General features: G+C 49.2%; 1 protein-coding gene across 1 annotated transcript; it reads left to right on the forward strand.

Annotated features, from left to right (window-relative positions):
* Window positions 1-6997: 6997 nt before the first annotated feature.
* On the forward strand, window positions 6998-15649 carry CPA1 (carboxypeptidase A1). Its single transcript, XM_007524204.2, has 10 exons — window positions 6998-7065; window positions 7593-7674; window positions 8127-8360; window positions 8572-8673; window positions 9715-9816; window positions 9939-10049; window positions 10613-10703; window positions 11336-11535; window positions 12314-12398; window positions 15389-15649. Exons 1-10 carry the CDS (start codon window positions 7001-7003, stop codon window positions 15574-15576), a joined length of 1260 nt encoding a protein of 419 aa, XP_007524266.1. The 5' UTR covers window positions 6998-7000; the 3' UTR covers window positions 15577-15649.
* The last annotated feature ends 1187 nt before the right edge of the window (window positions 15650-16836 follow it).

The raw sequence follows: 16836 nt of genomic DNA on the forward strand, positions 1-16836 counted from the left end.
ATAGTAACTTGTATATGCTACCCAGTGTGTCACCATTTGGCCTTTGTGCAATTTTTTTCTTTGTCATGTGTGACAGAAAAACATCATGGAAAAAAAAAATCTCACTGGACATACATGAACCTTGTTGGGGTACTATCCTTTGCTCTAGCTGGGGGCTGTGAGGTAGTAGGTGGGGTGGCTAGGTCCACTTAAATCACGTGGCCTGAGAGTTGGGGAGAGGGTGATTCCTTAAGGGAAAAATGAGGGTGCTGATGTTAAGAGGAGGATACCGGCAAGCAAGAGGTGTCCACTGCAGTCCCCCTACTTGGCTGACCCCCACTCTCACAGGCCTCTGGTGCACACAGTTGCTACACCATATGCAACCTTAAACACACTTGTTGGAGGGAGACAGCTGAGTCTCATTCCTTTGCTGCAGACAGCCGTTCTGACTGCCCCTTTGTGCTATCTGGCAGGACAGCCCTTGTCTGCTGTCCCTCTCTGACCTCGAGTGTGGACAGTAACTTCTGCCATGGCTCTCCTTTGCCTCTTTAGTAATCCATTCTCTAGGTTCTGGCTTGGGGACTCTGAGCATTGCCTTGGAACCTCTGTTTAGCCTATGTGGACATTTTCAGCAACAGGGTCACCACAGAAGTTTGTGCATTATGTGTACTGCACAAACATGTTCTGCTGAGAAGGTGAGAGACTATGTTTGCCGAGAGGGGCAGCAGTGCCTTTCTCCAATTCACATAAAGGCTCTTCTAGAGTAAATCATGTTTCTAATAACAGAATCCCTTTAAAATCCTTTTTTAAAAAATTATTTATTTATAAAATGGAAACACTGACAAGACCATCGGATAAGAGGGGTACAATTCCCACCACCAAAGCCCCATATCCCATCCCCTCCTCTGATAGCTTTCCTATTCTTTAACCCTCTGGAAGTATGACCCAGGGTCATTATGTAAAATCATTTTTTTTTTTAATAGATAGAGACAGACAGAAATTGAGAGGGAAGGAGGGATAACAGAGGGAGAGACAAAGACAGTTATAGCACTGCATCATTACTCATGAAGCTTCCCAATCCCCGTGGGTGGGAAACTGGAGGCCTGAACTGGGGTCCTTGTGCATGGTAACATGTGCGCTCTTCTGGGTGCACCACTGCTAGCCCTAGCCTGTAAAATTTTGTAAGCTGGGGTCGGGCAATAGTGCAGTGGGTTAAGCACACGTGGCACGAAGCACAAGGACCAGCGTAAGGATCCCGGTTCCAGTCCCCGGCTCCCCACCTACAGGAGAGTCGCTTCACAGGCAGCGAAGCAGGTCTGCAGGTGTCTATCTTTCTCTCCCCCTCTCTGTCTTCCCCTCCTCTCTCCATTTCTCTCTGTCCTATCCAACAATGAACGACATCAACAACAACAATAATAACCACAACAAGGCTACAACAACAAGGGCAACAAAAGGGGGGGGAAATAGCCTCCAGGAGCAGTGGATTCATGGTGCAGGCGCTGAGCTCCAGCAATAACCCTGGAGACAAAAAAAAAAAATGTAAGTATATCAGCTTTGCTTTTTGTTCTTTATTGGGGGGGGATTAATGGTTTACAGTTTACAGTAAAATGCAGTAGTTGGTATATGTGTAACATTTCTTAGTTTTCCACAAAACACTCTAACCTCCCACCTAGGTCCTCCTCCACTATCATGTTGCAGGACATGAACACTAACCCCTCCAGAGTCCTTTACTTTGGTGTGATACACCAAAAAACTCCAGTCCAAGTTCTGCTTTGTGTTTTCCCTTCTGTTCTTATTTCTCATTTTCTGTGTATGAGTGAGATCATCCTAAATTCATCCTTCTCTTTCTAGCTTACCTCACTTAATATGATTCCTTCAAGCTCCATCCAAGATGAGGTGAAAAAGTGAATTCATCATTTTTAATAGCTGAGTAATATGAAATATATATATGCATATATATATATCACAAATTACTCAGCCACTCATCTGTTGCTGGACACCTAGGTTATGTCTAGGTTTTGGTTATTAGTCAGTTTTGCTTTTGACAGCAACAGAAACCCCCAGTTAATAAGAAGGAAATGTATATCTTTTCAAATCACATAGTTCAAAGATGGGCCAACGGATTTGACCACATCCAGAGAAAGGTACTTCCTTCTCGAGAGTGGGGAAATGTTTTCTTGTTACCTTTTTTTTTCTTTTTGTTTTTGTTTATTTATTTAGGATACAGTCAGAGAGGAATTGAGAGAGGAGGGGAGGAGACAGAAAGATATCTGCAGCACTGCTTCATAGCTCATCAAGCTTCCCCCTGCAGGTGGAAAGTGGGGGCTTGAACCGGGTCCTTGTGCATTGTGACATGTATACTCTACCAAGTGGACCACCTGACAAATGTTTTCTAGAGGCTTCCTCATTGGCCTTCTCTCATTGTATTTTATTATCATTATTACTTTTTTTTTTTTTTTTGCCTCCAGGGTTATCACTATGGCTTGATCCACTGTTTCGGTGGCCATTTTTTTTTTTTGGATTTTTTTTTTTGATAAGACAGAGAGAAATTGAGAGGGGCTGGGAAGATAGAAAGATAGACACCTGTAAATCTGCTTCACACCTTGTGAAGCAACACTCCCCCCCCCCCCAAACCAGGATCCTTGCGTGGGTCTTACACTTCCTTCTATGTGGCTTAGCTCTGTGCGCTGCCACCTGGCCCCTATTATTACTTTCAACTGTATGAAGGTAACATTGGTTTCTGAGGCTGTATATATTATGGGAGTACAGTCTCATAGTTCTTCAAAACTATGTTTCCCAGCACATTTCATTCATTAAGCTGAGTCCTAGCCCCCCTCCTGCCCTACCCTCAACCCAGTCATTTGCAGAGAAAGGGGCTTCCTGGGTTGTCTTATAGGCCCTGCTTAGAATGTATCTGAGCTGGAAATGGGGTGACTTTCCAGGGTGATGGGTGTGTGATGCCTGCGCAGCATCTGGATTTGTTCAGTGGGAAGAAGAGAGAGGTGGTCAGTGTCAGGGTGGCCTCGGAGATTGCATCACCTGCCTGATGGCCTGTCCTTGAATCCCAGACCTGCCTGGTGCTCTCTTTCTCATGCTAATGCCTCTTGGCACTGTGCTTCCAGTCTGGTGGCCCTCAGACTGGTGGACCATTGTGGAAAAAGGCCATTTGGTGGGGAGACAGCACCGTGGCCCTCTGCCCACTCTGCCCCTCCATTCCATTTTAGCAAATTGCCTTTTACCAAGAGGCAATTTCCAGTTCCCTGAGGTGTTGGGAAGGACCCAGGGGATTAGGTTCAGCCTCCACAAAGACCCAAATTCCTCTGCTGCTGTGCTTTTCAGTTTGCTGTCAGAGCTCACAGCACTGAATTAATCTCTTCCAACCTTGCAAGAAAAAAGATTAAGTGACTCTTGGACATCTTGGATTGCTGGCTGGAGCCAGCAAGAGGCTTTCAGGCCAGGCAATGCCCTTCCTCCTACCATACCTCCCCTTTTTTTCTGACAGGCTCCATCTTTTCTGCATGGAATTCACAGAAGGTTCAAGAAGTAGCCCACCTCCCACCCCCAAGTGTGTAGCATGATGGAAAGAGATTTAACATTCTTAAAATCTTTAGTTGAAGAATTAGAAAAATAAAAAGACAGATATTACTTTCATAATGCAAAAAAAAAAAAAAAGTTTCTATGACACCTTCTTTCCTGACCAGATTAGAAGGTTCTAGATCACTGCAGGGTACTAAAAGAGGAAGGAGAATAAAAGGTCTGGCTAAGATGGCACTTGGTTGAAGAAAAGTGAGGGTCTTGCTGAAGAGACAGAAATAACACCCCAGGAACAATTAAGGAGAACTAAAAGTGTGTGTGTGTTGTGTGTGTGTGCGTGTGTGCACACGCACGCACGGGTGCAGGTGCTAAACTGCATGATAAGCACCCCCTTTTCTTCCTTGCCTGGCAAAATCCTGTCCCTGAGTGTTAAGTTTAATATTATCTGCTTGGTGGAGGGCAGGCAGTAGCACCTGGTTGAGCTCACACATTACCATTTGCAAGAACCCTGGTTCAAGCCCCCACTCCCTACGTGCAGGGAGGAAATTTCATGAGCAATGAAATAGTGAAATAGACAGGTGTTTGTCTTTATCCCTCTCTATCTACTCTCCTCTCTCAATTTTATTTCTGTCTTCTCAAATAAAATTTATAAAAAAAGGCCATTAGGAGTGGTGGCTTCATCATGCAGGCACTGAGTCCCCATGATAACTCTAGTAGCAATAAATTAAAATATATAATGAAATAACATATATAACACCCCAGGAACAATTAAGGAGAAACAAACTCAAGTGTGTGTGTGTTAATAAGTTAAAATACCTGGGTTTGAGCCCCAGCTCCCACTTGCAGGGGTGGAGAGCTTCATGAGAGGTAAAGCAGGTTCTCAGGACTCTATCTCCACCCTCCTACTCTCCCCCTCCCCTTTCAAATTCTTTCTGTCCTAGCACATAAAACGGGGGTGGGTAAGGGTGGGGGAATGGCTCTTGGAAGCAGCAACAAGCCCCAGCATTAACCCTGGTGGCAATTAAAAACAAAACATATGTATATTACCAGATTGATAAATTCTTTTTAATTTTTTTATTTTTATTTATTTATTTTATTTTATTTTTTTATTTATAAAAAGGAAACATAGACTAGACCATAGACTAAGAGGGGTCCAACTTCACACAATTCCCACCACCAGAACTCCGTATCCCATCCCCTCCCTTGATAGCTTTCCTATTCTTTAACCCTCTGGGAGTATGGACCCAAGGTCATTGCTGGATGCAGAAGGTGGAACGTCTGGCTTCTATAATTGCTTCCCTGATGAACATGAGCGTTGACAGGTTGATCCATACTCCCAGCCTGCCTCTCTCTTTCCCTAGTGGGGAAGGGCTCTGGGGAAGCAGAGCTCCAGGACACATTGGTGGGGTTGTATGTCCAGGGAAGTCTGGTTGGCAGCATGCTGGCATCTGGAACCCTATCCAGAGAATCCCAGGTCACAAGCTGCTGCTTGTTGGAGTTCACATCAGCTGCTGCTTCGAAGCTGCCATCTTCCAGATTGATAAATTCTTCCCTGGATCTTAGGATGGATACTTTGTGTTTAGTCCATAGCCCTACTGGGATTTTTCATGCACTTGCTGCCCAAAAACTTTCCTCTTAGATCTCCGGTGTGTCTAATCCTGTCTTGGCAACAGCTTTTTACCAGACCTGCTGGAGTACCACCACAAGAGTTGGTTCTGTCTGTCTTTTCCATTAGACTGTGAACTCCTGGAGATCAGGGACAAGTCTTGGGAGGCAGTCCTGTTAGTCTGTTGTGATAAGCCAGGCTTCTCAAGGGCTGTTGCCAGCTATAGACCCAGCACGGTAGGGCCACCCCTGCCTGGCTTCCTGTGGGATGCAGGCCTCCCCTGGTTTGCAGTGTGGACTCAGATTCCTCTGCTCCAGTGGCCATGGTTTGTATGAACTCTTCCCACCCACTCTGCCTTCCCTCTCCACTCATGTCCCAGGTGTCAGTTTCCAGGGAAAGGTTCTCCTATCTTCTGTGCCCACTCCCCTTCTTCTTTTCTGGACGTTTTTCTCCACGACTCCTTTGTAGGTTAATTCCTATTTAGGGATAACTTCTTGGAGGACACAAGTGAACACTGTGAGTTGGTTACATCTATCTTTCCCTTTAGATCTTGAGTTCCCTGAGACCGAAGACCAATCTCTTGGGTATTTCCCTAGGGTGGAACACATGACCTGGGCCAGAGAATGGATACTGGTGGAATGAATTAATGGAGAAGAGACAGGAGTGAGAGGGAGAGTTCAGATGAATTTTCCAGGAGGGAAGGGGTCTTGCCAGGGCCCAAATGGCAGGCACAATCTTCATGAAGCCTCAAGATCTATTGATGAGGGAGTCTGGATGCTGACTTCTCCTGGAACTTAAAAGGAAGTTTTGGGGTAAACAGAATGAGGCCACTCCAGCTGGCCAGTTAACTTGGGGAGACAGAGGGAACAGATGGAGATCGCAAAGGTTGCTTTGGTTGTCGTAAGTACCCTTTCTGGAGACCCTAACACAGAACAACTCCCCTCAATGATTTTGGGGAGGCCCTGAATGACCCTACATATAAATGCAGGTTGGCATTAGTTATTTCTGCCATGAGATCAGCACCCCAAACCAGAGTCCTTTGTGCATTGCAATCCCAATAGGGCACTGACCCTGGCTTCCTGAACCCTACTTTCTACTCAGGTGACACCACCCCAGAACATCTTGGTTCTAGAGTTCTACAGTGGAGGGTAGAGGGAAATGCTGGCGAGAACTGAACTCTAGCCAACACTCTTGCTTGCTGAGCCTTGACTCCAAGGTCACAGAGAAGGTCGTGGTGGAGTGGGACTGGGAGGTGCCATTCTAGAGGCTGAACCCTGAAGGGCCAGGGGGGACCCTGCACAGAGCAGGAGAGGCCTTGGACCAAGTTAGGGGGTGTGAAGAGCCAACAAGTGGGGGGTCTGCACACAGGTGGGGCTTCCAGCTTGCTCTCTGGCAGGTGCAAAGAGGTGATGGTTGGAGACATGGGAGAGGGGACACATTGAAGAAAGTTCCAGCTGGGGTGATAGCCCAGAGTCCTTGCTCCTTCTCCACTCATGACCCCATTAACAAACAGGATTGCCACCTGTCTATAGAATCCTGGGATTACTAGGTCATGGGCAAACAGGGTCCCAATATGAGCTCCCCAAACTCTAGTGGACTTTCAAACCCCCCTCCTGGCCTAGGGGTTGTAGCCTATCTTATCTCCCAGCTGCCCTATTCCCTGCCACTTTATCTGGGAAGGAGAGGAAGTTTCCAGAACTCAGAGCTCCCAGCCATCCCCACCCGTGGGACAGGGTCCAGGTGCAAGGGTAGAACACCCCCCGCCCCCGACACACACACACACACCGGGGCCCAGCCAAGAGACCTTTCTGTTCGAGGAGGGTTTAAAAGGTCGGAGACACCTTCTTTCAGCCTCAGCTGACCTTCCCGAGCATCGGCAGCATGAGGGCACTGCTGATTCTGAGTGCCCTGCTAGGGGCCGTCTTTGGCAGAGAGAGCTTTGTGGGGTAAGGGTGTGGGGGGCGGGGGGGCTGCAGGGGCTGCTCAGAGGGAGACAGGGAGAAGTCAGGCCCCTGCCAAGGATCTGCAAGAGACAGCTAGACAGACCTAGGGGAGACCGGTCAGAGGGGGCCAGATTGGCAGCACCCTGTGAGGCCAGCTGACTGGGACAAGGACTGAGGAGGGTAGGATATCTCAGGACAGTGGCTTTAGCCCTGGGGACAGCTGAACCTGGAGGAAGAATTTTCAGCAGGGAAGGAGGCAATAGGTCTGGCTACCTCTGGATTGAGAAGTAAAAGTCTAAACTAGCTTGGGGGTCAGCAACTGTTCCAGAAAGTTCCAAGGAGCCCAGATCACCTTCCTTAACCTCCCTTATACTTCCCCCCTGTTCAGTTTGGAGAACTAAGGCCCAACCTAGAGATGGGTGTATGGGGATCTGAGCCACCTACTACCTCTCCTCCCACATTTGGGGAACATGTGTAGGCAGGACGGGGGCTTCTGCATTTCCCTCAGTTTCCCCTCCTGCTCTGGCCAGGCACCAGGTGCTCCGCCTATCTACGATCAATGAAGCCCAGGTACAGAAGGTGAAGGAGCTGGAGGAACTGGAGCACCTGCAGGTCAGAGGAAGCAGGATGTCCTCCCTAAGACCCCCCAGGATACCTTCTGGCTCATCTGGCCTCACCCCAGGACCCCCACCATGCCTTGGGGCTGGGGGGGAAGAATAGCCAGGGACTAGGCTCTCTTATGCCAGCCCCCAAGAATGCAGCCATGGGACTATGAAGGAGTGACTTAGACCCCCTATAAGTTCCTGAATCTTCTTGCCTTTGAGCAACTGAGCCCAAGGAAGATCCCCCTCTTCTGAGACTTCTATCTCTCTTGTTGTCTCTGAGCCCCTCCATTCTGCTTTCAGGGCCATTTTCCTGACCCCACCAGACTCAACCACTTCCCAAGGGTCCCTCTTCCACCTCTGTGTCCACTGGCCCCATCGTCCCAGGCTGGTCTCTCTCCCCCCACCCCCTCTTTCCTACCCCCGTGGCCTGAGGTAACTGTATTTTCCTGCCCTCTCCAGCTCGACTTCTGGCGGGGTCCAGCCCGGCCTGGCTCCCCCATCGATGTCCGAGTGCCCCTGGCCAGCCTCCAGGCTGTGAAAGTCTTCCTGGAAGCCCACGACATCAGCTACACCACCATGATCGAGGATGTCCAGTCAATCCTGGACGAGGAGCAGGAGCAGATGTTTGCCTTCCAGGCCCGGGCCCGCTCCACTGATGACTTTAACTATGCCACCTATCACACCCTGGAGGAGGTGAGGGTGCCTCTGACTCCCAGCTCTCTGCTTCCCATCTGCTGGCAGCAGGAAGCCACCGGAGAATGTCAGGGGCACCTGCTTTGTCTCGCAGAGGCCTGGCTCCACCTTGCTGCCGGGCTGGGGGCAGATTGGCTGATGGAACTTTCCAGGGTGGTGTCCAGGAGCCCACAGAGCATGGAGCTTACCTGCCCTTCCCACCCCTTTTCAGATCTACGACTTCATGGACATGCTGGTGGCTGAGAACCCACAGCTCGTCACCAAGCAGGAGATCGGCAAGACCTACGAAGGGCGCCCCATCTATGTGCTGAAGGTAGCAGGCGAGAGGGTGGTACACCCCAAGTGTGAGCCCAGCATCTGGACATGGGCCCTGGTCACCTCAGCTCCCTTGGCCTGCACGTGACTGGGCGTCTGAGCTGCCCTGAGGGGGGTCTCAGGAGGGCTGTACACAGGCACACCCACCATTCACATTTTGAGGTGATCCTAGTGTTTCTGGCCAAGTGGCACATTGTAGGATGTATTCTGGAGAGGGGAGCACAGAAAACATGTTTCATTAGTGGGACACACTTGATAGCTCACCTGGAAAGCTCACCCACTTTGTCATGACTCAAGTTCATGCCCAGCCTTTCCTTTCCTTCTCTCTTTCCTTCCTTCCTTCCCTCCTTCCTTCCTGCCTTTCTTTCTCTTTCTTTCTTTCTTTCTCTTCCTTCCTTCCTTCCTTTCTCCCTTCCTAAGGCTTCCTCTTTCTTCTTCTTTTTTTAGTTTTATTTGTTTATTATTGGATAGAGACAGAGAGAAATTGAGAGGGGAGGGGGGGATAGAGAGGGAGAGAGACAGAGACACCTGCAGTTCTGCTTCACCACTCATGAAGCTTTCCACCTGCAGGCGAGCAGCAGGGGCTTGAACCTGGGTCCTTGCACATTGTGATGTGTGCACTTAACCAGGTGTGCCACTGCCTGGCCCCTCCTCTCTTTCTTTCCCCCTTTCTTCCTTCCTTTCTTTCCTCCTTCCTTCCTTTCTCTATTTCTTCCTTTCTCTCTTCCCCCTTTCTTTCCTTCTTCCTTCCTTCCCCTCTTTCTTTTTTTCCTTCTTTCTTTCTCTATGTCTTTCTGTCTTTTGTGACGGTTCACAGAGAAGGCCTGGAAATCTGGCTGAGGCTTATTTGCCTCTGACATGGGCAGAGGGCCTGTTTCGGGGATCCCTATTCAGATCCCAGTCCCCATGGCACATTTAAGTGCTGCCCCCACAAACGGACCTCAGTCTGAGCTGTCAGAGAACAGGTGGCCTCTGAACTGGCCAGGCAGGTGAGCAAGGCCCTAGCCTGACTGTCTCTCTGCCCTTCTCATCTGTCCAGTTCAGCACTGGGGGAAACAAACGCCCAGCCATCTGGATTGACACGGGAATCCATTCCCGGGAGTGGATCACCCAAGCCAGTGGCATCTGGTTTGCAAAGAAGGTAAGGCCTCAGAGGTGAGGGGGACGGGATGTATGTTGGGGGGAGGGGCAAGGTCCATGGAAAGCCTAGCCTCCTCCACTCCTCTGGAAGCAGTGACTCCATGCTGTCCCCTGACTCCCCAGATCACACAAGACTATAGCCAGGACCAGACCTTCACTGGCATTCTCAACGAAATGGACATCTTCTTAGAGATCGTCACCAACCCCGATGGCTTTGCCTTCACCCACAGCAAGGTAAGGGCCTGCCATTGACTCCTCGTGGGGGGAGTGGGGCAGCCTCTGGACTCTGAGCCTGACACACAACCTAAGCTGGAAAGGGGTGAGCAAAACTGTCCATCTAGACCAGGGTTTTTTATATTCTGGGTACTTGGGAGTGCTTTGTTATTATTTTAAATTTTCTAAATGAAATTTTACTTTTATCATTGAAAAATCCTGGGTCTCTGAGATAGATCATTGCTCACTACTTTTACAATTTTTTATATCTAATTTATCTATTTGATAGCACAGAGAAATTGAGAGGGGGTGGAGATAGAGAGAGAGAGAGCAAGAGAGACCCATATCACTGCTTCACCACTTATGAAGCTTCTTCCCTGCAGGTGTCTGGGGACGTGAACCCAGGTCCTTGCGCATGTTCACGCATGCACTCAACTAGTGTGCCACTGCCTGGGCCTCCTTTTATTATAATTTTAATGTTCTCATTAGTGATTTAACAGTGGTTTACAAAATTTTAAGATTTCAAGAGTGCGATGATTGGTGGCATCTATTTGCATATTTTATTATTTTTTCCCCTTCCTCAGAACCGCTTGTGGCGCAAGACTCGATCCATCACAGCTGGCTCTGCCTGTGTTGGGGCAGACCCCAACCGGAACTGGGATGCTGCCTTTGGGCGTAAGGCCCAGAGTGACCTGGGGGGTTGGGATGGGATACCCAGAGCCTTCCTTTATTCTGTTGCCCACCCCAACTCCCACTCCTTTTTCCTGCCCCAGCCTGGAGGGGAGGGCTATGGGATGCCAGCTGGTCTCTCAGCCAGGAAGGTGGAGTTCTGAGACTTGGTTTCTCTCTTTTAAATGTTTCATTTATTCACTTTAGTAAGATAGATAGAGAGATACCAGAGTACTGCTCAGCTCTGGCTTGTCATGGTGCTGGGGATGAACTTGGGACTTCAGAGCCTCGGGCATGAGAGACTTTTGCAGAACTGTTTTTCTGTCTCCCCAGTCAGTGATATTTAAAGAGAAAGTTCCGCCCAGTTCTGAAACTCATCAGGGTTTCTGGCGGGATCTCAGCCCTGCTGAGACCCTTTCAATGGAGGAGCCTTTCTTAGCTCTCAAGACATGTCCATCAGCTTTACCCAAAGGGGGGGGGGGACATAGGCAGCCCCCTCCCCCACCTCAAACCTCTTATAAAAGGCCTCAGCTATTTCCTTGATCTGGGGTTGGGGTGACCTCTCCTACCCCCCACTCAGATCTAAGTTGGCAGCCATAGGGCTCTGGGTTGAGAACTACTTACCCCTTCTCCTGCAGAGCCCGGAGCCAGCAGCAACCCCTGCACGGAGACATACCATGGCAAGTTTGCCAATTCGGAATCAGAGGTCAAGTCTATTGTGGACTTTGTGACTGGCCATGGGAACATCAAGGCCTTCATCTCCATCCACAGCTACTCCCAGCTCCTGCTCTATCCTTACGGCTACACAAAAACCCCAGCCCCTGATGCTGTAGAGTTGGTAGGTGCTGCCCCTATGCCCTCCATCCCCACTACTTGCCATCTGCAGGCCTGGGTCTTCACTGGCTAGACCAGCCCAAGGTATGAGGGCAGACACAATATCTAGCCTCCTTTTCTCCCACAGACCACTAGGGAGACCAGCAGAGAGGACCAGCCTCACTGTCAGGGAAACTGAGACACAGAGGGGCTGAGCAAGGGGTAGAGCTAAACGTAAACATTTTTTTGTTTTAGTTTACTTATTTATTTTAGATAGAGACAGAGAGAAATTGATTCAGAAGAGGGATACAGAGAGGGAAAGAGAAAGAGAGACACCTGCAGCATTACTTCACCACTTGTGAAACTTCTTCTCCTGCATGTGGGGACCGGGGGCTTGAACCCCAGTCTTTGCACATGGTAGAGTGTACGCTCAAATGGTTATGCCACTGTTCCCCCCCAACTTTTTTTTAAAGGAAAGACACAGGGAGGGGAGAGAGAGAGAGAGAGAGAGATCACAGCATCGAAGCTTCCTTCAGTGCAGTGGGAGTTGGTCTCATATCTGGCTTGTACACATGACTAAGCAGTGTACTATCCAAGCAAGTTATTTCACTGGCCCAGCAGGGCTAGACTTTGACTTTGAACCCAATGTAGGCACTGTAGCAGGAAAGTGCCAGTGCTGGGAGCTGGCATCTGCACAGTGCCTGTCCAGGTTCCCGGGCCAGGCTCCTGGAAATACCTTGGTCCTGCTGCTGGCAGCTTGTGTGCCTGGCCATGATAGTGACCTTGCTTGCTATGTCCTCCAGGATCAGCTGGCCAGGTCTGCTGTGGAAGCTCTGTCCTCTCTTTATGGGACCGATTACTTGTATGGCAGCATCTACACAACAATCTGTAAGTTTGTGCATGTGGCTGTGGGTGGCCCTGGGAGGAAGCTCAGCTGGCAATTTCTGTCCCAAGGAGTGTCCTTCTTGGAGGAGGTAGCTGAGGGTGTCCAGATCTGAGGTGGGGGGGACACGACAGTTCCCATAAGGCCTGACAGTTGTGGGTGTGGTAAGAGTGCCTTCTCCCAGTGTAAGCTGTACCTTCCTCAGTCTTTCTGCACAAACATGTCTGCTCCGCTGAGACCCTTGGGGTTAAGTCGTGTTCTGTGTATGCATGAATGGAGGAGAGTTCTCCTGGCCTTTGAAGAGCACTTGCTAAGACATCCAACTTTAAAAAACAAAAACAAAAACAGAACAGTCCTGGGTGTCAGGTGGTAGTGGTACCCAGCTGAGCATCACGCTCACACGGACCTGGGTTCAAGTCCCCACTTGTCACCTGCTGAGAAGCTTCTCGAGTGGTGAAGCAGTTCTGCACTTATCTTTCTCTCTCTTCTTCTCTGTCTCCCCATCCCCTCTCAATTTCTCTCTATCCTATCAAATAAAAGGAGAGAAAAAAAAAGGGGAAAATGGCCACCAGAAGTGGTGCATTCTTATGCAGGCATTGAGCTCCAATGATAACCCTGGTGGCAAATAAATAAATAAATTAAATCCATGTATGAGGCCCTGAGTTCAACCTCTGGCACATGAATGCAGCGAGGACAGAGAGCAGTGGAGCTCCGTGGATTGTGAAACCAAGCTTTGTTGGTTTTCTCCCCCCGCCCCTTTCACAAAAATAGGAAAGATTACGCCACTGAGGTGGTTCAGCAGCACAGTGCAGGTCTTGCCTACACAAAGCCCTGGGTTCTATCCTTGGTAGTGTCTATATGAAACCAAAGTCTCCCTCTAATGCCCTTCAGCTAGAGAATCTCTCTGGTCTCTGCATTGCATGTATGGGAGGAGCACCAGCGGTACCTCAAGATGGAATTAAGTCCATGCATGCTAATTGAGCAGCTGCTGTGCACCAGGCCTTGCTCTTGTGCTTGGCTATGTTGGAAGTAAGCAAAGAGCAAGAAGCTGATGTGGAGCCAGGGAGCCTGGCAATGCAGTCCAATGAAGAAAATTACAGCACATTAGGTGATAGATGTCAGGGAGAGAGAAAAAAGCTCGACAAGGTGAGGGGACCTAGAAACACTGAGGGGGTGGAAGGGCTTAAAGGGAGTCCTCATGGGGAGGGTGAAATTGGGACAAGTGCTGGAGGAAATTGGCTGAGCCTATCTGGAAACAAGCCTTCCAGGCGCCAGCACTTTGTAGAGAGCAAAAGCCTTCTGTTGAAGTCTGCCTGGTATTGGGGTGGATACCGTAAGAGATAGCAAGGGGGCTGTGCAGTGGCAGTAGTGAAAGCAGGAGATTGTAGCAGAGGACAGGGTGGCAGTAGACTCTATGAGCCTCTAGAGAAGGAACAAAAGAAGGGGACAAATGGGGACTTCTTGGGCAGGGGAAATAGCATAATGGTTCTGCAAGAGACTCTTATGCCTGATGCTCTGAAGTCCCAGGTTCAATCCCTAGCACCACCATAAGCCAGTGTGAAGCCATGCCCTGGAAAAAAGTACAAAATAAATGGGGGCCTCTCTTGTGCTTCCTGTCTGGGACACTTAGGTTTTGGAGGGGATGCGGGTCACTCTTTTTCACCCAGGGCTGGCCTTGCTTGGGGACTCTAGGTCTTTTTCAGAAAGAACTTCGGCCCTGATCAAAAAGGTGTTTTCCTTCATTCAGTGTCGTTATATTCTTTTTTTTTTTTAATTTATTTATTTTCCCTTTTGTTGCCCATGTTTTCTACTGTTGTTGTAGTTACTAATGTTGTCGTTATTGATGTCATCTTTATTGGATAGGACAGAGAGAAAAATCGAGAGAGGAGGGGAAGACAGAGAGGGGGAGAGAAAGATAGACACCTGCAGGGAGTCGGGCTGTAGCGCAGCGGGTTAAGCGCAGGTGGCGCAAAGCACAAGGACCGGCATAAGGATCCCGGTTCAAACCCCGGCTCCCCACCTGCAGGGGAGTCGCTTCACAGGCGGTGAAGCAGATCTGCAGGTGTCTATCTTTCTCTCCTCCTCTCTGTCTTCCCCTCCTCTGTCCATTTCTCTCTGTCCTATCCAACAATGACAACAACAATAATAACTACAACAATAAAACAACAAGGGCAACAAAAGGGAATAAATAAATTAAGTAAATATAAAAAAAATTTAAAAAAAAGATAGACACCTGCAGACCTGCTTCACCACCTGTGAAGCGGCTCCCATACAGGTGGGGAGCTGGGGGCTCAAACCAGGATCCTTACACCAGTTCTTGTGCTTTGTGCCATGTTCGCTTAACCCACTGCGCTACCACCCGACTCCCGCCAAGTTATATTCTGATATGCACCTCTCTCTCTATCTCTATCTCCTTCTCCCTCCCTCTCTTTCTCTGATGCACACACACACACAAACACACACACACCCCTCCACGTGCAAGTCGTCACCCCATTCACACACATGCACTCACATAGAGATGTGCACATGTGCACACACAGAGCCCAGTGCAAACCTGGACTGTTTTCTCTGAAAAGATGGCTGAGGAGCTTTTGCTTCCATTCACCCCAGCTTGCACTCTTCCCTGCCAACCTGCCCAGGGACAAAGCTGCTTACCCAAGTGGGCAACTTCAGTATATTTAGAAATCTGACCTAAACATCTGCTGGACAAAGGCAATTCTTACAGGAGCTTTTGCAACTGGAGGCATTACTTACATTCCCTAGTGAAGCGAGACGCATTGCTATCCTGTCCCTTGGGATCTCCTGGGCTAGAGACCCCTTGGCAGCAGAAGCATCTTGAGGAGAAGCCAGGTTGCTTGATTAACAGCTCACACAGGGCAGATGCTAACTTCCAAAGACATTGCATAGCTCTGGCCTTTGGACCATTAGCCTGGTCGATGCAGATGTTTCCCAAGCCCGCTGACTTTTGGGCTCCCATTTTTGTTCCTGTCCCCAGACCAGGCCAGTGGAAACACCGTTGACTGGACCTACAATCAGGGCATCAAGTATTCCTTCACCTTCGAGCTCCGGGATACTGGGCGCTACGGCTTCCTGCTGCCGGCTTCCCAGATTGTCCACACAGCCCAGGAGACCTGGCTGGCTCTGCGGGTCATCATGGAGTATGCTCACAGTCACCCCTACTGAACTGGCCCTTCCACACACTCCTCTCTCCCCTCTCCCGTCTGACCCACCCCAGGCAACCAAATAAAATTTGAAGTGTCTAGAGAACAGAATGAATGTCTAGAGAACAGGAATGAATGTGAGGGTTTGCGTGTGGGGATGTGTGTGGCGTGCCTGATTTGCAAGTGGGGGCAGAAGTGAAGGATGTCTTGCAGGCCTCACTGGCAATGTGTGGATGTCTGAACTAGATGAGCCCTCAACGCCCCTGCTTTCCAAGTTCTGTGAAGTTGAATCCAAGTGGTGTTGGTTTTAATGAGACCACCCCGGGCTCAGCTCATCACTGGGGTGATTTGTTCATACCTTCTTAGCAAGCAACAGCCACAGCTGCTAACCAAATGCCCTCCCCTGCTAACTCCCTCCCGCCCCGCACATGGTGCACGGGAATTCAACTTGTACAATAGCCTGGCTAGTTGGACCCATTCATCTACAAAAGCAATAACCTTGAGTATGAAATAGAATAATCCCAGTGGCCACCGCTGTCTCCAATAGATGTTGCAGCCAGGCAAAGCACATTTCTATAAAACAGGATATGATCTCCTGCGCCCAAATTAGATTGGGAACCAACAATTGGGTTACATGGAACCGTTTACTGAAGATAAAGAGCAAACCCCAATCCCGAGACATTTTATTAATTGTAGTATATCATGAAGTCTTTGCCCATGGGGACAGAAGTCGTTTACTTTTCATTTGCCTCTTCCTCCCTAGCATCCTTGGTAGACAGTCTCTCTCTCCTCCCTCTCTCCTTCTCCCTCTCCCAACCTACCTTACTATGTTGGAAATTTCTCACATTTCTAAGGGTCTCCTCTTGATCCCCCTCCTCACTGTTCTTAAAAGTTGGCTTCCCTGGCTCGATAATTCTGATGAGTGACTTTACACTTGTAGCATAGGGTGTCTGAATTGCTTTTTTTCCTTTTTCAAACTAAGAAGTTGTTTTACTTCTTCCGGATAGCATCCTATGTGGCTGTGGAGGTGTGTGTGTGGGGGGGGAGAGTGGGGGGGGGGTTGTCCCTACAGAATCACTGGCAAGCGGAGAGACGAAGGGAAGTGTGTTGGGGGACTCTGGGCTAAGATGGCAACATCTCTGTCTCAGACCAGGTGAGGTGCCATGATGTAGCATTCCCTGACCACGGGGGAGTTTTCTTCTTCAAGTTTAATCTTGTTTTTGCTACCAAACAATCTATGAAAAGGAAAGAAATGAGGCTGAGGCTGTGCAGGTGCACATGA

The sequence above is a fragment of the Erinaceus europaeus genome, chromosome 8 (assembly GCF_950295315.1).
Source record: "Erinaceus europaeus chromosome 8, mEriEur2.1, whole genome shotgun sequence".
In the NCBI taxonomy this organism is placed as follows: domain Eukaryota; kingdom Metazoa; phylum Chordata; class Mammalia; order Eulipotyphla; family Erinaceidae; genus Erinaceus; species Erinaceus europaeus.